General features: G+C 39.4%; 1 protein-coding gene across 1 annotated transcript in view; it reads right to left on the reverse strand.

The window, feature by feature from the left end:
* Positions 1 to 2,451: 2,451 nt before the first annotated feature.
* The window catches only part of chrm3b (cholinergic receptor, muscarinic 3b), a 122,603-nt gene continuing 98,577 nt past the window's right edge, over positions 2,452 to 26,477 (reverse strand). Inside the window, exon 3 of the mRNA XM_060889672.1 lies at positions 2,452 to 5,343. Within this exon, the coding sequence (XP_060745655.1) occupies positions 3,573 to 5,312 (1,740 nt within the window). The 5' untranslated portion in view covers positions 5,313 to 5,343 and the 3' untranslated portion in view covers positions 2,452 to 3,572. The remainder of the gene's footprint in view (positions 5,344 to 26,477) is intronic.

Below are 26,477 nucleotides of genomic sequence, written 5' to 3' on the forward strand. Positions count from 1 at the left end.
AGTGTATTTTAAATAAAAACACACAAAAAGAGAAAAACAATATGATTAGCATTGTGCGATTAAATTCTTTAGATTAACCCTTGTATACTTAAAAGGTGTTGTTTTGTAAAAGGTGTTGTTTTGTACCTCCGCATACAACCACTAGATGGCAGCATTGATCATTATATTCGTTTATTGGGGGATGCTTCTGTTCAATAAATGGTACCAAAATCCTTTTTAAACTCTATTTACAAAACTGCTAAGTAGAATTTCCTGTGTTCAGTCAACTTCTAACTACTAACCACTTTCTCTCATCTCAGTGTTTGACCAGTGGTGCAAACTGTGTGAGAAAAACGCAGGAATACATCCTGGATGAGACTTTAAAAGAGGACAATGACTAATCTAAGAAGAGATGACAGCATGGCTCATGGATGAATATCTACAGTGATTGGCTGATGCAGTAAGAGTCTGTGTAAAACGCTCATAAACGAATGAAATAAAAATTTTATAATAATAACAATAACAATAGTAACTTAGTGGTAAGCATGTTTGACTCGCACCTCCCTCGGTGGTTGGGGTTCGAAGTCCTACCTCTGCTCTGTGTGCATGGAGTTTGCATGTTCTACCTGTGCTTCAGGGGTTTAATCTGATTTCCTCCCTCGTTCCAAAACCAATGCATTCTTGTACCCCTGGGATAGGATCCAGTCTACCCAAAATAATTGGTACAGAAATTGATAGATGGATGGATAGATGGATGATAATAATAATAGGTAAAGGCACATACATGCTCAAATAAATTGTCTAGCAGATTGTATAGACAATTAATTCGATCATCAAGGTACACACTCCAAATGTAATACAATCCATCCAGTATTAGTGCACGCAGGCTCTGGAGTCTGTAAACATCCAAACCACATATAAGAATTTAGATTTTTGTTTTCATCTGGTATTAAATTCAAAACAGTTTTTAGTAATATACAGTACTGTGCAAATGTTTTAGGCAGGTGTGAAAAAATGCTGTAAACAAAGAATGCTTTCAGAAATATAAATAATGAGTGTTTATTTCTGTCAATTTACAAAATGCAAAGTGAGCAAACAAAAGAAAAATCTAAATCAAATCAATATTTGGTGTTATTTTTTTTTGCCTTCAAACCAGCATGAAGTGATGGCACGACCCCCACAGAGCCCTGATCTCAACATCATCGAGTGTGTCTGGGATTACATGAAGAGACAGAAGGTTGTGAGAAAGCCTACTGTACATCCACAGAAGATCTGTGGTTAGTTCTCCAAGATGTTTGGAACAACCTACCAGCCGAGTTCCTTCAAAAACCGTGTGCGAGTGTACCTAGAAGAATTGCTGCTGTTTTGAAGGCAAATGGCGGTCACACCAAATATTGATTTGATTTAGATTTCTCTTTTGTTCATTCACTGCATTTTATTCATTCATTCATTCATCTTCTACCGCTTATCCGAACTACCTCGGGTCACGGGGAGCCTGTGCCTATCTCAGGCATCATCGGGCATCAAGGCAGGATACACCCTGGACGGAGTGCCAACCCATCGCAGGGCACACACACACTCTCATTCACTCACACACTACGGACAATTTTCCAGAGATGCCAATCAACCTACCATGCATGTCTTTGGACCGGGGGAGGAAACCGGAGTACCCGGAGGAAACCCCCGAGGCACAGGGAGAACATGCAAACTCCAAACACACAAGGCGGAGGCGGGAATCGAACCCCCAAACCTGGAGGTGTGAGGCGAACGTGCTAACCACTAAGCCACCGTGCCCCCCTGCATTTTATTCATTTATGAAAATAAATGTTTAACACTTCCATTTTTGAAAGCATTCTTTGTTTACAGCATATTTTCACACCTACCTAAAACTTTTGCACAGTACCGTATCTGTAATATAACATGTGCAATCGGTTTCCGTTTAACGTTTATTAAGACCTTTACCTCTGCCAATCACCGAACATCACTGTTGATAGTCAGTTATGAAAAACAATGTCATCAGTAGCAACAACTGAGCGGCAAATAGCAGTCTAGAGAGATCATCTTCGCTGTATAACTGCAATTTTCAGTTCACGAAGTAGCAGAGTGTAGAAACTTTGATCTCTGGCAGTGCAGTAGGTGTTTGGTGTTTTGAGTGAACTTCACTCACTGAAATACTCCCACAATTCACATGATACATTTTTAAAACCTTTCTGTCATGTGATATATAAAACACATGAACACTATGCAGTTATTCACCATCAGTGACTACTACTACTACAGTGGTTTATGATTCAGTCATATGTGACCTCTGTACTACTCCTATGTCCTGTTTTCAGAGTTAAATTAATTTAAAAAAAAAAAACAAATAAAACTTTCTAATATAATATAATTTATAATATAAATTTTAAAAGTAGCTTCATTGTTCTAGCAAGAAAACACTTAATTTTGTCTTTATTGCAAAACATGCTCCCCAAAACATACCATAAAAGAGTCCTTATCTGATTATCTAAATAAATGTTTGAAAAATAGAAAAATGATTTGTACAGAATGAACAGCAGGCTGCATAATGAGGACATCAACAACAGAAGCACTTATTTGTCTAAAATCTGATAAATACCACCTCATACAATTCATATATAAGCAGCTTCATACAACAATTTCTGTGTGAAAAACACTGTATCTTCGATAGAACACAACAGAGAATATTACACTCTAACTACCATGTACACACTTAGAAATAAAGGTTAAACCTTAAACCTTACTTGGTTTGACTAACCCAAAACACCAGCCTCCTCCCTTATAACCCAAAACACCCCTTTCTGCAGCTACTGTACTATAAGAACCCTTCTTAGAAGGTTCCAAAAGTATACAAAGAACCTTTTTTTCTAAGAGTATGCGTCAGTGATGATACAGACAATGGCCAAATATATTGGAAACAAAACTTTAGCATACAATGAGAAAGAATTACCGTCTTTTAAGAAGAAAGCAACCTGGCACAATGGGAGGTTCAACACAAAACCTTCAACACATAGTTAGAATAGAGGCACTAATCAATCACATTCATTCTAAGAAAAGAAAAAGGTTTGATCTAGTATCCCGAACAGTTTATCTGGTTTGTCCCTCTAGGGTGCACCCTTAAGCACCAATCCCGAACCGCTTGATAATTCTAGCCCTATAACTACTTGAACTGTAAGGGACACTTGAAGAAACCTATTTTATAACATTACAAACTCAACAGCCCTTTTAACAAACACCAATGGTATTACACACAAGGGGATAAGGGAGGTTGAAATCTAGAACCCTTAAAGATTCACTGACTTGTCCCTCTGGGGGAAGTAACCCTTAAAAGGTTGAATGTTGAACCACACAATAGGGTTGGGGTTCTTTCAAATGTTGGGTTTCATGTACAACCTCTTTAGGAAGTAAAGAACCCTACCTATCCAAAGAAAAATTGAGAACCTATTTTTTTTAATTGTGTACCTTTGCAGATGGTCTGTAAGCTTTAGTGTTGCAAATCTAAACACTGGCAACAATGAAAAACCAATCCAGGAGTTCATAACAGTCTACGCTCTGAAATCTTATCTCTACAATAGTTACTTCTTACTGTAGGCCACTACTGCTGGCTTCTGCTGCTGAAGGTGAGGCTTGTTCTGTTTCTGTCTGTCCCACTGGCACAGCAGGATCATTTTGAAAGTGATGCGGAAGTTTTTGTTACACAGTGCATAGCACATAGGGTTCACTGTACTATTCACATAGCACAGCCAGTATCCCAGGGCCCATAGTCCCACAGGGATACAGTCATCACAAAATGTATTTACTAGGACCATGATGTTATATGGAGTCCAGGTGATGATGAAGGCAAGGAGGATGGCACTTAATGTCTGTGCTGCTTTTTTCTCTTTGACAAGTGAAACCTTTTTGCGTTTGTTTGTTTGCGTCTTGGCTTTTGAGACCAAATCTTTTGCCAAAGTTTCATCTTTAACAGAGAGAGGTACTGAAGGAGATTTTGAGCCAGAAGAGCTTCTACAAGGCTTAGAGTTATCCGTAGTGGGCAAGGAATGGGTGGGGGTTTTGGAAAATCCTTTTCTAGAAGGTCTTTCTGCAGAAATGTTTTCAATCTTTAACTCTCCTTGCCTTGATATCCCAGAGTTGTCATCTGTTGGCACTTCAGGCATGTCCACCACGATGGAGTAAACAGCCCTTGCATTGGCACCCTCTTCATCCTGGTCCTCTTCATCTGATTGGTCCATTGATGCTCCACCATCATTGTTATTCCAACTATCACTGCTGCTGTGTTCTTGGTCACCAGTGCTGCAACTTTTTTGACCACTGTTACCCAGCAGCCAGAAGTGGCAACTATTTCGTGTCTTTTTCTCAGAGTCCTTTTGAACAGGCTGGTTGAGGGGGTAGTTGACACAACTGTAAGAGCTGTCTCTTGAGGGCATCATTGCAGTAGATTCCTCCTCGCTGCCTTGCTTGACCTGGTTCCCTGAGGCCTTAAGCCCTGCCAGGTCCTTGGATCGGTTTTCGGTCTCTTTATAAATCCGCCAGTATAGGACGGTCATGATGGTCACAGGCAGGTAGAAGGCTGCAATTGCAGTGCAGAATGTGATAATAGGTTCCGAGAGAAACTGGATATAGCACTCTCCTGGAGGTACTGTTCGTTTCCCCACAAAGTACTGCCAGAACAAGATAGCAGGGGCCCAGAGCACAAAGGAAATAAACCATGCAAGGCCGATCATGGTCATTGCTCTTTTAGTGGTCCGTTTGGCCCTGTAGGTAAGTGGCCTTGTGACTGAGAAATATCTGTCAAAGCTGATTACCAGCAAGTTCATAACAGAGGCATTGCTTGCCACATAATCAATAGCCAGCCATAGGTCACATGCCCAGTTTCCAAGTGCCCACCTGCCCATGATAATATATGTAGTGTAAAGATTCATTGACAATATGCCAATAATGAGGTCAGCAAACGCCAGGCTGAGCAGATAATAGTTATTCACTGTCTTCAGCTGTTTGTTAACTTTAAATGACACAACCACCAAGACATTTCCAGTGATTGTGACAAGGGACAATGACCCTGTTAGTAGTACGATAATAATGACTTGCCAGACAGAGTGTCCACCTAGGGGATCATACACCACTGTGGGTGTGATAGTGGCATTTGGGGAGCTGGTCAAGTTGGTGCCCCGTGTGAGGAGGGAGACATTGGCTTGATGACCGTCACCCTCTGGCCAGAATTCTTGAGGAATAACAGCGATGTAGGGAAAATCTCTCATTCCCGGCGAGCTGTTGGTGAGGAAGAATCCAGGCTTGGAGCTCAGTGTCAGATTCATGGTGATGCCTGGGCATATTCTGAGGACAAAGCTGACAGAGAGAAACAGTAAGTGTTTAGATACATGAACTGCCATGCAGAAAGACAATTAAGGAACAAAGAAAAAGAACAGCAAGTTTCTGGAACAAATCGGACTACGGTCATGAATTAAGATCAGGTTCATGTAACACGCTATATTGAAAATATAAAAAATGAAAAGTATTCATTTGAAATAAGTTTTAAACACGTATAGAATCATTAAATTCAGCCTAATCTTTCAAAAATACATTCTGTCTATTCTATTCTATTTGTTCTATTGACTTTTGGCACATATTATATGAAATGACAAGCTCAAGGTAAGCCTCGGCTAAGGGTCAGAGGACTTACAACTCAAAATTGGTAATTAATTGTAGATTAAAGAACAAATTGAAGCAAAAAAAGGTTAAAGCGTTATGTGTCAGAAATAAATGTAAGCAGTAAGAATTTCATACAAACATACTTTTAAGTTCGATATTTCTAAAATGCCCATGCACTGAAAAAAATGTCTTGCTTTAAAAAAATGTTTTCATTTATCATTCTTAGCCTTTGTTTCTATGGTAATTCAGTCAAAAGTGTCACACTGGCAACCTAAAATGCTGATGATTCTCACCTGAGTGTCATTAATATCATTAATCTTTGCCCCATACAGTAAAATCAGTGCACTTGCTCATTTTCTCAGAGGTTACAGTCATAGAAAGATCATTAGGTTACTGGTCTTTGGGAAAATGTTTCAAGGTATTTCCAAGAGTATTTTTTTTTCTTTATATTCGCATTAATATAAAAATATAACATACCTTCAGTGATAATATATATAGTGTTCATTTATCTGAAAAATGAAGCTCACTCATGAAATCTGATCTCACAAAAGAAAGACTGAATGTAATTTATTCATTCATTCATTCATTCATTTTCTACCGCTTATCCGAACTCGGGTCACGGGGAGCCTGTGCCTGAGCCTGTGCCAGGATACACCCTGGACGGAGTGCCAACCCATCGCAGGGCACACACACACACTCTCATTCACTCACACAATCACACACTACGGACAATTTTCCAGAGATGCCAATCAACCTACCATGCATGTCTTTGGACCGGGGGGGGAAACCGGAGTACCCGGAAGAAACCCCCCGAGCCACGGGGAGAACATGCAAACTCCACACACACACAAGGTGGAGGCGGGAATCGAACCCCGACCCTGGAGGTGTGAGGCGAACGTGCTAACCACTAAGCCACCGTGCACCCTGAATGTAATTTAACTGAATTTTATTTGAATTTCTGCTAATAAAGTCATAAGAAAAGGAACAAAACGAGATGTAAAAACGACACCTTTTAATTGATTTGTCACACAAAAATACCCCCACACACCCCTTGATCTTTAAGGTCCATTTGTTGGTTCAGTGTCAGTATTTAGATTGCCATGCTTTTATCTTTCAAGAAGTCTCTCAGTAGTCTTGTCTCTCAATAGTTACAGTATATTTTTAATAAAGTTTTATTATAAATATCAAGCTGCCCTCTAGTCACTGCAGGCAAAACTCATTCAGCTTCCACTTAGGAGTGAAGGAGATGATGAGAGTATATTTGCTGCACACCGGAAATGTGTTCGCTCATAAGTTCTAGCATACATAAATAGCCACCTACAGGGAGAAAGAAAGGTCGAGTCAGGAGGCCGGAAATGAGGGAACATGAAGTTCCATGTCAGGTAACTCAGCAGGGGACTTGACAACAGTGCACCAGCAGGACTGCCGAGAGAAAACAAGAGAGAAAGAGGTGCATAAAAATGAAAAGGGGAGATCGGTGAAGAAAGAGGTAAAACAAATCCCTGAAAATATTGAGAAAGTGGAAATATCTTGAACGAGGACAAATGTATAGAATTTCTTATAATAAGATACGATTTTTAGATACTTTTACTGATTTCAAGCTTTAATCTTTCTTGTTCTACTGGCAGATCCTTGATAGGTTATAGAATGGTAATATGTTTATTATAAATCGTCGCTGTCGGGCGGAAACCTCGTATGTCCAAATTTGGTCAATTTCATATTTTTTCACATATCGATGCTATTGGTCAGTCCCCACGTGGGTCTGTTATTTTTACAAGTTATTAACCAATCTAAAGTCTTGAAAATAGCTTGAGCGCAAATCTCATAACTCCATTGGACACTTCAACTGTCCACCTCTTCCTCACTCCGTGGGAGAGCTTCACGGCATATTTCTCCTCAAGAAGAGTCGCAACGAATCAACACGTCTTCTGAGGTAAATGTCTTCGAAACACTGGGCTCAAAGAAAAAAAATCTTGACCCCCGCTAGTTCTGATGCTCGTCTGAGGACAGGAATTTAGCACAAGACAATCCACTGCAACGCGGACTAAACCCTGTGCACTGCAGATAAGGTACGGCGTTTTTTTAATTTCCTGAAAAATAACGGTTTTGGAGATACGAGGATTCCGCCTGACAGCGACGATATTATATGTTCTAGGACACCATTATATTGTATATTCTATTCTATTCTATTCTTTTCTATTCTATTCTATTCTATTCTATCTATCTATCTGTCAGTCAGTCAGTCAGTCAGTCAGTCAGTCACCAACAACTGGGTCATTTCCGAGATGCTGATACAGCTTTAGTGTACAGTAGGTCTGTTTAATTTAGTGATGGCTTCACTGGCATGGCTACTTTTACACTGTGCCAAGTTTGGAGGCATGTCTAATGATGGAATGCAAAATTTTGAAATAACCATCTAAGAGACTTAGTTATACTCACTTCACACACTTGCATTAAAAGATAACACTTTCTTTATCTTTGGAGCAAGGAGCCATTCTTCTTGTATAAATCAATAAAAATCACCCTTCCACAGCCATCATTAAAGAAGAAACAGGAAGTAATCTTACAAAGTCAATCAATCATGCCACTAAATATAGTCAGGGTTTCATAAGGGTAAATTCTGATACTGTCACAGTCATCTAGAAGAACAAAAGTTTAAACATAAACACACAAACAGTATATGTTTTAAATGCCATTTTTTCCCAAGTCGGCCATTGCCAATTCCCTTCTTCTAGTTACTCACTCACTCATTTTCTACCGCTTATCCGAACTACCTCGGGTCACGGGGATCTCAGGCGTCATCGGGCATCAAGGCAGGATACACCCTGGACGGAGTGCCAACCCATCGCAGGGCACACACACACACACACTCACACACTACAGACAATTTTCCAGAGATGCCAATCAACCTACCATGCATGTCTTTGGACCGGGGGAGGAAACCGGAGTACCCGGAGGAAACCCCCGAGGCACGGGGAGAACATGCAAACTCCACACACACAAGGCGGAGGCGGGAATCGAACCCCCAACCCTGGAGGTGTGAGGCGAACGTGCTAACCACTAAGCCACCGTGTCCCCCCCATTCTTCTAGTTATTCCTTCATTATTGCTGGAATCATGACAGCTGAGCTCTTCCATGTACATGAGCTCATAGACCCCTACAACTAGCTACTGTTGTTATGACAGATCGGACAGAGTAACATCGTTCCCACACAACATCGTTCCCACACAGAGACAGGTCCATTTATGATTCCTGAACTCCACTGGGACTGTCTAGGTTTGGACTTGCAATCTCTCCAAGACACTACAAATGTTTTCCTATTGTGCCATTCTACAGCCATATTGGCTGATTATAACTTTTAATTGTAATATAGTACAGACTGTGAGCCTCGTCTTCACAGAAAGAGATTAATTCATTTTTCTATTTTAAAAGACATTATCACAGATGACACTACGCAAACTGTTCCCACATCAGTACATCAGTACAGCAGTGACAAACATTAAATACTATACTTGGAACATCAGAACTTTTATTAACTCTATCCACTTAAATATACATCTTCAGGATACAGACAGAATCAGGCTTAATCAGATGAAAAGTTGGCCTCTTTTTCATTTTATCTCCTTTCATCAAAGAGCACAGATGAGGTATGGGAACAAATGAGGGTCAAAACTTCAAAGCCTGTGCTTTATTGGAGTTAATCCCAAGCACTGACTAACTCTCTTGTCCCCTGACATTATTAAAAAGATTTATTTGTCTAGAGATGTGGCTTTATAAAGAGAAGTATATGCTAAATGAACACAAATTAAATGTTTGATGCTCTGTATAGAAGACGTTTACACATAGTGTCAGTGAACGAACTGAATAATTTAGCTGTAGTGGTGCTCCAGATTTCACAAGAACAGTGTTTAATCTTTCATGTCGCTGTCATACAGAGGCTCTTCATAAAAGTCTGGACACCGTACAAGGCCGGTCTCCAAAGCGCTTGAAAATGCTTGAAAATCTTTTTAGCTAAGGCTTCTCAAGCACTTGCTGTATTATTTTCTTTCTCCCGCTGTGATGCTGCCGTCATACATTATGCAGGATGTGAATGTTATACAGTGACGTCAAGCATGTCCGGTCACCTCGAGAGAGCTTCAGAGCTGCTCCGTTTGCTGAGATTAGAGCACAGAATATGTGAAGGGTAAGTCTAGTGAGGAGGGATCTGCTGATTTCTCTTAGTCGTGTTTATTAAAATATGAACTGACTCTCACACTGTCCTGTGATTGCATACCATGATTACAAATTCTCAGCATTATACCATCAATGCTATGCGTTGGTCTTAAACAGCAACATACACACCATTGCAAAGTAAAATGTGTATAAAAGACAAGACAGTTTACCCTGAACCGACACTGTCAGAAGCGAGCTTTACTGATATGCCAATGTAGATCTGGATCCTTAATAAGGAAGTCATAAATAAAAGTGACAAGAAAAACTCCATGAGGTGACATGAAGAAATCTTGACAGAATCCAGACTCTAAAGTGAACCCATCCTCTCCTGGGTGACACCAGACAGAAGGATTATAAATCATTACACATTTACAACTGAATATTATAATGTCAGACAGGACTTAGTGTGTTGGTAGGATGTCCACCCAAACAAGGTATAAAGAGTTTTTGGGAAGTGTAAAACTTTAAAAGAGATTGACCATCCATCCATCCAGGTCATGATCAAGGTCGAGTAGGATCCAGAATAAATTGTCCTGGAAACACTGGGAGCAATACTGGACTACAGACACTAGACTGACTGACTGACTGAGTGAGTGAGTGAGTGAGTGACTGAGTGACTGACTGTCGAGAGATACAATAGCACCTTTCACCTTCATGATTCAACATTCAAGAACTGCGATTGGTTTTACTTCACTTTTCATCTATTTGTAACACAATTCTCATAGCTAAATGTGCCATAATTGTAAGAAAATACAACAGACACATCTGTCATAAGTCTGTTTGTCTTTCTCAGCCACTCAACAACTCTGACATACACTCCAGGATTCATGCATAGTTTTTCAAAAAGCAGAATGGAGCAACAGAGACCAGCTTTAGGCATGTGCAGTGTACAGGCACACACACACACACACACACACACACACACACACACACACAAACACACACACACCCCTTACTGAGAGCTCCCATCCACTTCACATAGTCTGTAAATTTGCATACAAATGCCTATTCACTCTCTTGTCAGTCAACCACTACACCTGTCATTTTGATGCATTATAATCTGCAACACACACACACACACACACACACACACACACACACACCACACACACACCTTATTTGAATACAGGAAAAATGGTCTCATGAGTGGAGCAACAGAAATTCAAAATTCAAAATGAATTTATGTATGTGTCTGTGATCTTGTGTATGTGTGATCTTGTGTATGTGTATGTGATCTTGTGTATGTGTCTGTGATCTTGTGTATGTGTCTGTGATCTTGTGTATGTGTCTGTGAGCTTGTGTATGTGTATGTGATCTTGTGTATGTGTATGTGATCTTGTGTATGTGTATGTGATCTTGTGTATGTGTCTGTGAGCTTGTGTATGTGTCTGTGATCTTGTGTATGTGTATGTGATCTTGTGTATGTGTATGTGATCTTGTGTATGTGTCTGTGAGCTTGTGTACGTGTCTGTGAGCTTGTGTATGTGTCTGTGATCTTGTGTATGTGTCTGTGATCTTGTGTATGTGTATGTGATCTTGTGTATGTGTCTGTGATCTTGTGCATGTGTATGTGAGCTTGTGTATGTGTGTGATCTTGTGTATGTGATCTTGTGTATGTGTCTGTGATCTTGTGTATGTGTCTGTGATCTTGTGTATGTGTATGTGATCTTGTGTATGTGTCTGTGATCTTGTGTATGTGTCTGTGATCTTGTGTATGTGTATGTGATCTTGTGTATGTGTCTGTGAGCTTGTGTATGTGTATGTGATCTTGTGTATGTGTCTGTGATCCTGTGTATGTGTGATCTTGTGTATGTGTCTGTGATCTTGTGTATGTGTATGTGAGCTTGTGTATGTGTCTGTGATCTTGTGTATGTGTATGTGATCTTGTGTATGTGTATGTGATCTTGTGTATGTGTCTGTGAGCTTGTGTATGTGTATGTGATCTTGTGTATGTGTCTGTGATCTTGTGTATGTGTATGTGAGCTTGTGTATGTGTGATCTTGTGTATGTGTCTGTGATCTTGTGTATGTGTATGTGATCTTGTGTATGTGTATGTGATCTTGTGTATGTGTATGTGATCTTGTGTATGTGTCTGTGAGCTTGTGTATGTGTCTGTGAGCTTGTGTATGTGTATGTGATCTTGTGTATGTGTCTGTGAGCTTGTGTACGTGTCTGTGAGCTTGTGTATGTGTCTGTGATCTTGTGTATGTGTCTGTGATCTTGTGTATGTGTCTGTGATCTTGTGCATGTGTATGTGAGCTTGTATATGTGTGTGATCTTGTGTATGTGTCTGTGATCTTGTGTATGTGTCTGTGATCTTGTGTATGTGTCTGTGATCTTGTGTATGTGTATGTGATCTTGTGTATGTGTCTGTGATCTTGTGTATGTGTCTGTGATCTTGTGTATGTGTATGTGATCTTGTGTATGTGTCTGTGAGCTTGTGTATGTGTATGTGATCTTGTGTATGTGTCTGTGATCTTGTGTATGTGTGATCTTGTGTATGTGTCTGTGAACTTGTGTATGTGTATGTGAGCTTGTGTATGTGTCTGTGATCTTGTGTATGTGTATGTGATCTTGTGTATGTGTATGTGATCTTGTGTATGTGTCTGTGAGCTTGTGTATGTGTATGTGATCTTGTGTATGTGTCTGTGATCTTGTGTATGTGTATGTGAGCTTGTGTATGTGTGATCTTGTGTATGTGTCTGTGATCTTGTGTATGTGTCTGTGATCTTGTGTATGTGTATGTGAGCTTGTGTATGTGTGTGATCTTGTGTATGTGTCTGTGATCTTGTGTATGTGATCTTGTGTATGTGTCTGTGATCTTGTGTATGTGTATGTGATCTTGTGTATGTGGCTGCGATCTTGTGTATGTGGCTGTGATCTTGTGTATGTGGCTGTGATCTTGTGTATGTGTATGTGATCTTGTGTATGTGTCTGTGAGCTTGTGTATGTGATCTTGTGTATGTGTATGTGATCTTGTGTATGTGTCTGTGAGCTTGTGTATGTGTATGTGATCTTGTGTATGTGTATGTGATCTTGTGTATGTGTATGTGAGCTTGTGTATGTGTGATCTTGTGTATGTGTCTGTGATCTTGTGTATGTGTATGTGATCTTGTGTATGTGTCTGTGAGCTTGTGTATGTGTATGTGATCTTGTGTATGTGTATGTGATCTTGTGTATGTGTCTGTGATCTTGTGTATGTGTATGTGATCTTGTGTATGTGTTTGTGAGCTTGTGTATGTGTCTGTGATCTTGTGTATGTGTCTGTGATCTTGTGTATGTGTCTGTGATCTTGTGTATGTGTATGTGATCTTGTGTATGTGTCTGTGATCTTGTGTATGTGTCTGTGATCTTGTGTATGTGTATGTGATCTTGTGTATGTGTCTGTGAGCTTGTGTATGTGTATGTGATCTTGTGTATGTGTCTGTGATCTTGTGTATGTGTGATCTTGTGTATGTGTCTGTGATCTTGTGTATGTGTATGTGAGCTTGTGTATGTGTCTGTGATCTTGTGTATGTGTATGTGATCTTGTGTATGTGTATGTGATCTTGTGTATGTGTCTGTGAGCTTGTGTATGTGTATGTGATCTTGTGTATGTGTCTGTGATCTTGTGTATGTGTATGTGAGCTTGTGTATGTGTGATCTTGTGTATGTGTCTGTGATCTTGTGTATGTGTCTGTGATCTTGTGTATGTGTATGTGAGCTTGTGTATGTGTGTGATCTTGTGTATGTGTCTGTGATCTTGTGTATATGTCTGTGATCTTGTGTATGTGATCTTGTGTATGTGTCTGTGATCTTGTGTATGTGTCTGTGATCTTGTGTATGTGTATGTGATCTTGTGTATGTGTCTGTGAGCTTGTGTATGTGTCTGTGATCTTGTGTATGTGTCTGTGAGCTTGTGTATGTGATCTTGTGTATGTGATCTTGTGTATGTGTAATCTTGTGTATGTGTCTGTGATCTTGTGTATGTGTCTGTGATCTTGTGTATGTGTCTGTGATCTTGTGTATGTGTCTGTGAGCTTGTGTATGTGTCTGTGAGCTTGTGTATGTGTCTGTGATCTTGTGTATGTGTATGTGATCTTGTGTATGTGGCTGTGATCTTGTGTATGTGTCTGTGATCTTGTCTATGTGTATGTGATCTTGTGTATGTGTCTGTGATCTTGTGTATGTGTATGTGATCTTGTGTATGTGTCTGTGATCTTGTGTATGTGTCTGTGATCTTGTGTATGTGTCTGTGAGCTTGTGTATGTGTCTGTGATCTTGTGTATGTGTCTGTGATCTTGTGTATGTGTCTGTGATCTTGTGTATGTGTATGTGAGCTTGTGTATGTGTTTGTGAGCTTGTGTATGTGTATGTGATCTTTTGTATGTGTCTGTGAGCTTGTGTATGTGTCTGTGAGCTTGTGTATGTGTCTGTGATCTTGTGTATGTGTATGTGATCTTGTGTATGTGTATGTGATCTTTTGTATGTGTCTGTGAGCTTGTGTATGTGTCTGTGAGCTTGTGTATGTGTCTGTGAGATTGTGTATGTGTCTGTGATCTTGTGTATGTGTCTGTGATCTTGTGTATGTGTCTGTGAGCTTGTGTATGTGTCTGTGATCTTGTGTATGTGTATGTGAGCTTGTGTATGTGTATGTGAGCTTGTGTATGTGTCTGTGAGCTTGTGTATGTGTCTGTGAGCTTGCGTATGTGTCGGTGAGCTTGTCTATGTGTCTGTGATCTTGTGTATGTGTCTGTGATCTTGTGTATGTGTCTGTGATCTTGTGTATGTGTCTGTGATCTTGTGTATGTGTATGTGAGCTTGTGTATGTGTCTGTGATCTTGTGTATGTGTATGTGATCTTGTGTATGTGTCTGTGATCTTGTGTATGTGTCTGTGATCTTGTGTATGTGTCTGTGATCTTGTGTATGTGTCTGTGATCTTGTGTATGTGATCTTGTGTATGTGTCTGTGATCTTGTGTATGTGTATGTGATCTTGTGTATGTGTTTGTGAGCTTGTGTATGTGTCTGTGATCTTGTGTATGTGTCTGTGATCTTGTGTATGTGATCTTGTGTATGTGTCTGTGATCTTGTGTATGTGTATGTGATCTTGTGTATGTGTCTGTGATCTTGTGTATGTGTATGTGATCTTGTGTATGTGTTTGTGAGCTTGTGTATGTGTATGTGATCTTGTGTATGTGTCTGTGATCTTGTGTATGTGTATGTGATCTTGTGTATGAGTTTGTGAACTTCTGTATGTGTATGTGATCTTGTGTATGTGTATGTGATCTTGTGTATGTGTCTGTGATCTTGTGTATGCGTATGTGAGCTTGTGTATGTGTCTGTGAGCTTGTGTATGTGTCTGTGAGCTTGTGTATGTGTCTGTGAGCTTGTGTATGTGCCTGTGAGCTTGTGTACGTGTCTGTGAGCTTGTGTACGTGTCTGTGAAATTGTGTATATAATCTTGGAGGTCTGTGAGCTTGTGTTTAACTTCAATTGCAGTAAGAGCAAAATGTACACACGCAAACACACACATACAAAATTAATGCAAAGCACAAATGATTAAATGAAACACTTGTACAGAAAATTCTGTCTAGAATGAGACAGAGACAGTAGGACAGAGTAAAAGAGAGTGAGAGACAGAGAGAGAGCAAGACAACTGAGAAAGACAGATGGAGAGTCAAAACTTCACAAAATCACTGGTGTCAAAAGTTGAGAAGAAAGTAAAGTAAAAGCATAAAAGCGAAATCAACTAGCCTGTAAAGGCAGACAGATAGTCAAACAGTCGATTCACAGTTTACAGCTAAACCCAGTGATGAGTTTTATTCCAGAGATTTGCATATACAAGATCAAGTCATGATAGATGTACAGAAACAAACAGCAGGTTAATTTATTCACGTGGAACTAATGTACACAAGGAAATCAGGTGAATCCAGTCAATTCGCTGAACCTGTTTTTTCAGTGTACAAAACCACAACCGACTAAATACGCTAAGAATATACTAGAATACACAATTTACTTCATTCAGATGTGTACATATGTTCCACACTAAATATTTACATGAATATAAAGAGAGTTTTTTTAATTCACTGTGGTTTATTTGTTCTTGTACACTTTGCTTGAGGCTGAGGCTTGAACTTGAGACATGATCTGAGGACTTTTTTCTATTGAAATCAGCAGCATTTGCATGTTTACGTAAAAATTATGCAGAATAACAAAGAACTTATGAAATAAAAAATGTTTTCAGGTTATTAATTAATTTGCATAATGTGTTAGTTGCAAAGGTTTTTGTCTAACAATAATTAAAGGATGTTCTTATGAACAAGAAAACAAATTAATAATACTAGTAGAACTATTATGTAAATTAAAAACCTACTCCTGAATCATACTGAACTGGGAATGAATCAGTTGGTGATGAATCAAATCGTATTGGGAAATGCTTTGACACAGCTAATATACAGCACCTTGGATCAGATAGGGTTAGGAGCCTTGCATAAGGGCCCAACAGTAGCAGCATTGCAGTGCTAGAGCTTAAACCCCTCAACTTCTGATCAACAATCCAGAACCTTAACCACAGGGCCTCCACTGCCCTAGGGCTGTAAATGTGCTTATTTTCTATTTAATTTCTAGTCATTTGAAAATAAACGTAAGTCAAAATTTATTATATTGAAATGTATTAAACTATATGTTTGAAAAAATTGGTGAATAAGTCTTCTTGGACAGGCAGAAAGACAGATGAACTGTATATACACCTATAATATTGAGTCTAAATGGACAAAATCTGTGTGTATATTCTATTCAGTGTGAATATACTGTTCAGTATATTCTGTATTCTATATAAACTATCTTATATGCTGTTTGGAAAGTTTCCATGAACATACTCAGGCTCACTTGTGATGAACGGCACTCTTAATGAAGTGCACTACATGAAGCCAGCAATCCATACAGTAAAAAAGAGATCAGACTGAGACATATGAATGTAGTAACTTTTGGATTTACTTTGTCAAGTACCCTCAAAAACTAGTTTACACTCCTATACACTTCAAAAACTAGTTTATATTGCCATACACCCTCAAAAACTAGTTTTAACACCCATACACCCACAAAAACTAGTTTATAATTCTATACACCATTAGAAAAAACTAGTTAATACACCTATACATCACCAAAAAACTAGTTTTAACAGCCATGTACTATCAAGAACTAGTTTATACACCATCAAAAACTAGTTTATACACCTGTACACCCTCAAAAACTAGTTTTAATATCCATACGTACACCCTCAAAAACTAGTTTATACACCTGTACACCCTCAAAAACTAGTTTTAATATCCATACGTACACCCTCAAAAACTAGTTTATACACCTGTACACCCTCTAAAACTAGTTTTAACACCCATGTACTATCAAGAACTAGTTTATACACCCTCAAAAACTAGTTTTAATATCACTACGTGCACCCTCAAAAACTAGTTTATACACCTGTACACCCTCAAAAACTAGTTTATACACCTGTACACCCTCAAAAACTAGTTTATAAACCTGTACACCCTCAAAAACTAGTTTTAATATCCATACACCCTCAAAAACTAGTTTTAACACCCACGTACTATCAAGAACTAGTTTATACACCCTCAAAAACTAGTTTATACACCTGTACACCCTCAAAAACTGGTTTATACACCTGTACACCCTCAAAAACTAGTTTTAACACCCATGTACTATCAAGAACTAGTTTATACACCCTCAAAAACTAGTTTATACACCTGTACACCCTCAAAAACTAGTTTTAATATCCATACACCCTAAAAAACTAGTTAATACCCCATACATGATAAAGAACTAGTTTATATATAATCATACACCCTCAAAAATAGGCATAGTTCTCAGTAAGCGTCGTAATTTAAGGAAGCCCATCACAAATTGGAATGTGGTACATATATTCTAATGTATTTGGGATGTTTCTTAAATCCATCTATACACACATGTACACACCCAGTATTACGGACCGGATTGGGAAACAGGTAGATAGTCCAGCGCTTTGTCATGGCAGTGCATTAATGTGATGTATCTTTCTAATAAACAGCATACTCAAGATTTCTTCGGACACAACAGGATCTAAAGAACCCACCATTCTTCATTTCTGAAGCCTTTGCTTTATTTGCAGCTTTATTTTCTGCTTGTGTGACATTAATCAATAGCGTTTTTTTTTTTTCATTACTTCTTGCAGTTTGGATTTTGCCAGCAGTAAAGCTGTGCGGCTCACAAGGCAGGCGTAGAGGGATTGTTTCTCCTTCATGAGCTGAAACCTAAGGACACGTTTCTGCATTGAGCCACTCTGGTAATATAAGTGAAATCATATCCCTGAATGACACCCGGGACTGGAATTAGATCAGAAAGTGAAAACCCTCTGGCTCCTAAAACATTATATTGGCAAACTGGGAAGCTAAAAGTACATCTGCTCTTTTTATAACTCTTCACCTACATTTCTAGAAAAACACCAAATTCTAATATAAACTTCCATACAATTTGCATAAGTACATTAGGCTGCTAATGTAGAATTAGACATTTAGAATGTCATGTAGAATGACATTTTATTGTGTTGTGTTGTGTTGTGTGTGTGTGTGTGTGTGTGTGTGTGTGTGTGTGTGTGTGTGTGTGTGTGTGTGTGTGTGTGTGCGTGCGTGTGTGTGTGTGTGTATGTTTGTGGCAGGTTCAACAGAGCAGAGACCAGAGACATATAGACATTGGACTTCATCGACTTCTGACAATACTGCCACGCTAACACTAGTGTCTTATTTCACACTGATATGATATGTGCAAGTTCAAGCTTAATATTGACATAAGACCATCGTCAGGCAGTTACAAGATGATCTATTTATTTAAATTGTTACAGTTTCACATCTTTTACTCCTTCAATTTATCTACAGCACTGTGATTTTTAAATGCTAGGACAACTGTTTGTGTTCACAACCATAATATTTATAGTGTATTTTATGAATCAGTATCCAAATCAAAGCACAGAAAACTGGATCTAAATTGAATTGAATCCACATTCAGCAAACAATTGTCACTATCCATCTGATATTTGATTCAATTATTCCAATTTATAATATATGCTCCAGCTTGTCAGGGTCATCCAAAAGGAGATCCAAACCTATTCATAGCAAGTCCTTGACGTGACCTTCTTTTGTCCACCATAACTAGCCTAAGCTAATCACAATCAGTGCTCGTGTCAGCTGCAAGCCTGTTTAATCCCATAAATAGGAGATCGATCCAAACGCTGCAATTCATTCAGGCTGTCCAAAGCACCTGTGCCGCACATAAAGAACAAATCAGCTATTTAGCCAGTCTGACAGATGGCCACCACACCATCAGGCATCTTTATGTAACAGTCATTCCGTCCCTCATGGTAGAGCTGTGTCATGTGGATAATGTTCTCCAAGAACAAGAAAAAAATCTGAATGTTTAAAAAATAAGCTGTCTGGATAAAGTCAGTAGAGAATAAACTGCTTAATGCAGAAATATGTGTGAATATATTATTGGGAGAATGTAAGTGGATTTAAAAAAATTAGTCTCGTTTAGCCAACAGTATCATGGCTGCTGAGGTAAAATTAAAATAGATCAGTTTTTGGGCAGACCAGTCCTATGATGTGTGTGATACAAGTCCATCTTATCCACAGGCAAGGGAAACCACTGGGGTGTTTTGGGGTTAAACATGTTGAATGTTCCTTCTCTTCCACTGCAATGTTGGCATTCTGTAGCATTTATCGAAAGCCAGCACTGGATTCTGACGCCATTTACTTTGGTTTTGTGTTATTAAATCACAGTGGGCTCAAATACTGTACACAATATCTAGTCTCAAACATCCAACATAATATTTATGAGCTCATAATGCAGGGATCTTGTAAAATGTCAAAATCGACACTCATGTTTTCTGTATATTTAAATGAAATTTGACATGAATTATTTCATGCAAAATAGCAAAAGGTATAAAACTCTACTGTGAATACTAAAGCAAAAACCATGATGTGTTTGTAAAAGTAACCTACACTGATAAGATGTTTGGTTATTCACTCATGTAGATATGCTAAAAGAAACAAATTCTAAATTTCCTTCTGCTATTACAATACCTACAATACCGAATTCATTGGAACTGACACTCACACAAAGACCACACCTTCTGTAGGGGTTTATAGCTACAGAAGCCACACCTCCTCACTCAGTAGGATTAACAAATATAGAGGCCACACTCCCTCTTTTCATGGGACTGACAAGCACTAAAGAGGCCACACCTCCTTCTATAGTGAGATTGTCAACCACAGAAGCCACGCCTCCTCCTCCTGTAGTATGATTTACAGCTACAAAGGCCACGCCTCCTCCTCATCCTTTAACATGATTTACAGCTACAAAGGCAACGCCTCCTCCTCCTTTAGCATGATTTACAGCTACAGAGGCCACACCTCCTCCTCCTTTAGCATGATTTACAGCTACAGAGGCCACACCTCCTCCTCCTTTAGCATGATTTACAGCCACAGATGCCACGCCTCCTTCTGTGGTATGATTTAGAGCTACAGAGGCCACACCTCATCCTCCTGTAGCATGATTTAGAGCTACAGAGGCCACGCCTCCTCCAGTAGTATGATTTACAGCTACAGAGGCCACGCCTCCTCCTGTAGTATGATTTAGCGTTACAAAGGCCACGCCTCCTCTTTTAGTAAGATTTACAGCTACAGATGCCAAACCTCCTCCTATAGTGAGATTGTCAACCACAGAGGCCACACTTCCTCCTCCTTTAGCATGATTTACAGCTACAGATGCCACGCCTCCTTCTGTGGTATGATTTAGAGCTACAGAGGCCACACCTCATCCTCCTGTAGTATGATTTACAGCTACAGAGGCCACGCCTCCTCCTGTAGTATGATTTACAGCTACAGAGGCCACGCCTCCTCCTGTAGTATGATTTACAGCTACAGAGGCCATGCCTCCTCCTCCTTTAGCATGATTTACAGCTACAGATGCCACGCCTCCTTCTGTGGTATGATTTACAGCTACAGAGGCCACACCTCCTCCTCCTTTAGCATGATTTACAGATACAGAGGCCACACCTCCTCCTCCTTTAGCATGATTTACAGCTACAGATGCCACGTCTCCTTCTGTGGTATGATTTACAGTTACAGAGGCCAAACCTCCTCCTATAGTGAGATTGTCAACCACAGAGGCCACACCTCCTCCTCCTTTAGCATGATTTACAGCTACAGATGCCACGCCTCCTTCTGTGGTATGATTTAGAGCTACAGAGGCCACACCTCATCCTCCTGTAGTATGATTTACAGCTACAGAGGCCACGCCTCCTCCTGTAGTATGATTTACAGCTACAGAGGCCACGCCTCCTCCTGTAGTATGATTTACAGCTACAGAGGCCACGCCTCCTCCTGTAGTATGATTTACAGCTACAGAGGCCACGCCTCCTCCGGTAGTATGATTTACAGCTACAGAGGCCATGCCTCCTCCTCCTGTAGTATGTATTACAGCTGCAGAGGCCACGCCTCCTCCTCCTGTAGTATGATTTACAACTACAGAAGCCACACCTCCTCCTTTAGAGGATCGAATGTGTGTAATGTAAGACCTCCTAGACAGCCAGTGAGATCCCAAACAGAAAATCAATTTTGTCTTCTCTTCTGCACTACAAACCCTTGAAGCCAGTTTATCTCTGATTAATTTGCATGGAAAAGTGGGAACAAAATGTCTGCACAGTGATATAGCTTTTTTAAGAACTTGCCAGAACCAAAGGTCATTAGAAACAGCATGAATTAACTCAACACAACACAATTGCTGATGGCGCACAGTATTAAAAATACGTTGCTATGTTTCTTTTTACTGTACGCTGCCCAATTATTTCTCCACTCTATTTCTTCCTCTGTTGTTTTAATACAAAATAGTGACTGTTGAATGATAGAGAGCTTGTTTATTTTAATATGCATGTTTATTTTAATAAGAGAGGAGGTTTGGGGATCTTCAGCAGGGTGTACTCCAGGTAAAGGATTGTGTAGTGTGTACCTGTTTGTACCTCTCTGCATCACTGCAAAGCCAGTTACAGTTTCCATATCAGTAATAGTGCATAATCTGCAAAGCATCGTGGGTAAAAATGCAGAATCTCTAAATTCCATTCATTATTGTTTATTTAACAGCCTTAACGGGGGGCACGGTGGCTTAGTGGTTAGCACGTTCGCCTCACACCTCCAGGGTTGGGGGTTCGATTCCCGCCTCCGCCTTGTGTGTGTGGAGTTTGCATGTTCTCCCTGTGCCTCGGGGGTTTCCTCCGGGTACTCCGGTTTCCTCCCCCGGTCCAAAGACATGCATGGTAGGTTGATTGGCATCTCTGGAAAAATTGTCCGTAGTGTGTGATTGCGTAAGTGAATGAGAGTGTGTGTGTGTGCCCTGCGATGGGTTGGCACTCCGTCCAGGGTGTATCCTGCCTTGATGCCCGATGACGCCTGAGATAGGCACAGGCTCCCCGTGACCCAAAACACAAAAAGCTATTTGTTAATAGAATCCTTTTCAAATAAATATATTGTTTTCACTCTCACTGTGTTAACATGAATATACTACGACTTTAAGTTAAAGTACTGTATAAACAGTGCATTTATTCTAATTACATGCACCATTTTGAGTATTTACTTGATGAAATATATATTGACATTCTACATTATTAACATTATTACAGTAGCTGCTGAACCTATATACAGCTCTGTGAGTATTTGTATTATCCCTAGAAGCAAATTGTTGTAGGCGTTGAGGCAGTTATGTTTTCTCTCCTTTTGCCAAGACGGATTATATAAGTTCACATTTGAGCAATCCTGCTTTAATAGCTCTGTGCATCACTAATCAAGCAACAGTAATACAGTCATATAGTCAACCCAAGACTAAGAGAAAAAAGTACTAGTGTGATTTATTGTGTGTCGTTTTGTTTGCACGATGACTGATGGTCACCTGAACATCTGTGAGTTTAGCCTTTTGATTACAAACTGGGTTTGCCCCGTCGCGCTGTAGGATATGACCTCACTCTCCTTCCTGCTTGCAGCACACAAGGTAAGCTCTTCTTTATGCATGGGGAGCTTAGACAAATGTAATTTACTTTATTATATAACAGTCTAATCAATGGTAAACACAGACACACATACAAATAGAAGGATGTTACTACCAACACACTGGTTATAAAGAAAACTCACGAGTATACAGCAAAACAACCAGCAGGATGTACAGCTTGAAATATCCATATTATTTACCAGTGCTCTAGAGTTTTAGTAATCAACTTATGGGACCTTTTCAATCAGTATAAACATATGAATATGAATTTTAGGGCTGCAAATGTGATATAAAATGATTCAGGACCCTGTTGGCTGTTAGTGTGAGATGTGTGCTTCTTCCTCTGTTGATAAACGTACACAGAATTTTAGTAGTTAAAGATAACGGCTTAAAATTTTAGATGCTTATGAGAGCAGAACTAGGTTTGATATCATCACATACTTTGAAGATCTCTGAGTGTCTACTTTGCTTATACTTTTATATAAGCCATTAAACACCACTGTGAAGTGAGACATGACAAAGAAATTCAACGATAAACCCGGACACAACCAAAACAGGCACAAATTTCATTTCTGGGCCTCTGATGACAAGCGTTTTTAAATGACTGATCGTTAACTTTTGATTATGGCAAAAACATGGATTCTTTGTGTCACCTTGTGTTTTGTGGGCCTTTTTCATTCTTGCTGAATCACATACGTGATTTGAGGCAGAGTCAGTGGGGAGAAAAGTTTATATAATTACCAAAAGTACTCTAAAATGTGTGAGACATCTCCTCTTATCTTACTCTAATGTGCTTCCACTACTGCCAAATATCGGATTAGCCCACAATGCTGAAAATCAACCACCGGCCAGACAGCATTCAGGCATCCCAGGAGTGTATCCAGGAGACATGCAAAGTGAATTACATAATGGCTCCTGTTTTATTTATTCCTTCATAATAAAGTTGCCCAGTTTGATGTATTCGAGCCATCTGTTCACCTGCCTCTCAGTCTCAGGAAACACGTTATTTCTGTCTATTATTACATCAATTAAAATGATAAATGATAAAAATATAAATGATGGTGAGTTCCTCTACACATATATGCACTGATTAATACTGTAACTAATGCTTTCATAATAATGAAGGGTATACATACATAGTTAAATGAGTCATATATGAATAACCATTAATAATATAAATTGTATTATATGGTTATGCATCAACATCAGTTAATTCTGTTAAATATTATCACGACTTACACTCTATTACTTAACATCATTTACACTGTCTTTTGCTACACAATGTGGTTTAAACAAAACTTTAAGCTATTTAACGTACTTGACGTTTAATGTACATGTGACGTTAAACCAACACCAATGACAAGTTGCTTTGAGATCACATGATCCAAACCAAACCACTTTGGCAGTGTGATGTACTGTAGTGTGATAAAACTGAGTTTAATGATGATCTTGGAGGAGGTAGATCCATTCGAAATGATTTTTATTAGCTTTGTGACTCAGGACATTAATTAATATGCTGTAATGCATTAACAGGATTTTAATATATAACAATGTTCGTATACGTCTCTGAAGCTGTTAATGTAAACCCTGCATTATTTCCTGACACCTTAATGATACTGATAGTTATGCTAATTAATAATGATAATGATAATTAGCACACCTAATTATCCATCATTATGTAGTCATTAGTTAAGGAACATCATCCTAATTGATGGAAAATACATTTTCCAACTTGGGTCAGTATCTTCATCTCTTTATCATTTAAGCCTATTCGAGTCTAATGTGTTAGATTAGTGGAGAAGATGTTGGACAACTGATTGAAAGGTCATGAGTTCAAATCCCTGGGCCACTAAGTGACCACTGGTGGGCCCCCGAGCAAGGCCCTTAACCCTCAATGTAAGTAGATAGGAGTATCTGTTAAATCCCATAAATATAAATGATATAACTTCAGGTCTTAAACTATGAATGGTTTTACAGAAGGATAATGGCATTAATGTTATTCCCAAAGCTACTGAAATCAACGTCACTCCCAACCCATAGCTCTGGGTAAGGACCATAAAGTTGTCTAGTTTTTGTCAAAGCAGCTTCTATCCAGAATGAAAATACATTCATTCATTCATTCATCTTCTACCGCTTATCCGAACTACCTCGGGTCACGGGGAGCCTGTGCCTATCTCAGGCGTCATTGGGCATCAAGGCAGGATACACCCTGGACGGAGTGCCAACCCATCGCAGGGCACACACACACACACTACAGACAATTTTCCAGAGATGCCAATCAACCTACCATGTCTTTGGACTGGGGGAGGAAACCGGAGAATATACAAAGAAAGATAAATCTTTAAGGTTCTCTGTGGTATGAGGGCAGGATGGAAGTAGGATATGTGTCTGTCAAGATGTTTAAAGAGCTGATGACCTTTCATATCCACATCAGGCTGCATATTAACATTCCTGATTTAGAAAGTCATCTATAAAACATGTATAGCAACAGAGCGAGACTTCTTCCAGGGATCAGTGCTCATGAACTACAGTCAGTTAGAAGGTCTGGTGTGTGGGCTGTTTGACCTGCTTGGTACTTCAACAGCTCCTTTGCCACATCTATCTGAAAACCTTTCAATTACAAATCCCTTAAACTGCAATGAGAATTATTCAATAATAACATTAAAATATTGCTGTATCTGTTAAAGTCAGCATCTTCATTAGAACAGGCAGCTGTACGTACATAATATGGATGGATGAATGGTTGGATTGATGGGTTGAATGAGGATTCAACAAAAAGTACTATACAGTATATAGCGAGAAAGATGGAGATTTGGGTAGGAAAGATGATTGAGTAAACAAATACAGATGAACTGGATGGATGGACAGATGGGTGGAGGGGAGGACAGACGTAGTGATGGATAGATGGTTGGATGGAAGTGTGTATGGATTAATGATTGGACATGTACATAGAAATTGATGGTTGGAAGAATGAATGGATGGTAGGTAGAAAGAAAGGAAGGAAGGACGGACAGATGGATGGATGGATGGATAAATGGAATATATGAATGGATGGATAGAAGCCTGAGGTACCTTATTAAAGAGGAAACTTTAATCTCTTAATGCTTCAAGTTATTTACCTTCAGGATTTTACATCCATCCATCCATTCATCCATACATACATCCATTCATCCATCCATCCATCCATCCATCTATCCATCCATCCATTTAACCATCTATCCAGCCACCCATCCATCCATCCATCCTGCAATATTCTGTACCACGTATCCTACCTGAGGTCAAAGACAGTCTGGACCATATCCCAGGGTACTCAGGCACAAGGTGGGGGATTAATCTGAATGGGCTGGCGATCCATCACAGGGCTCAACCCCACACACACTCACACACCTATTTACACACTACTCACAATTTAAAGGTGCCAGTCTGCCTACAGTGCATGTGTTTTGGACTTGGGAGGAAACCGGAATACACTAAAAAAAACCCCACATGAAGAACATGCATGAGGAAATCATGTAAACTAGGGAAACATGGGAAAGCAAAACACAAATAAAA

The sequence above is a fragment of the Tachysurus vachellii genome, chromosome 2 (genome assembly GCF_030014155.1).
Source record: "Tachysurus vachellii isolate PV-2020 chromosome 2, HZAU_Pvac_v1, whole genome shotgun sequence".
NCBI lineage: Eukaryota > Metazoa > Chordata > Actinopteri > Siluriformes > Bagridae > Tachysurus > Tachysurus vachellii.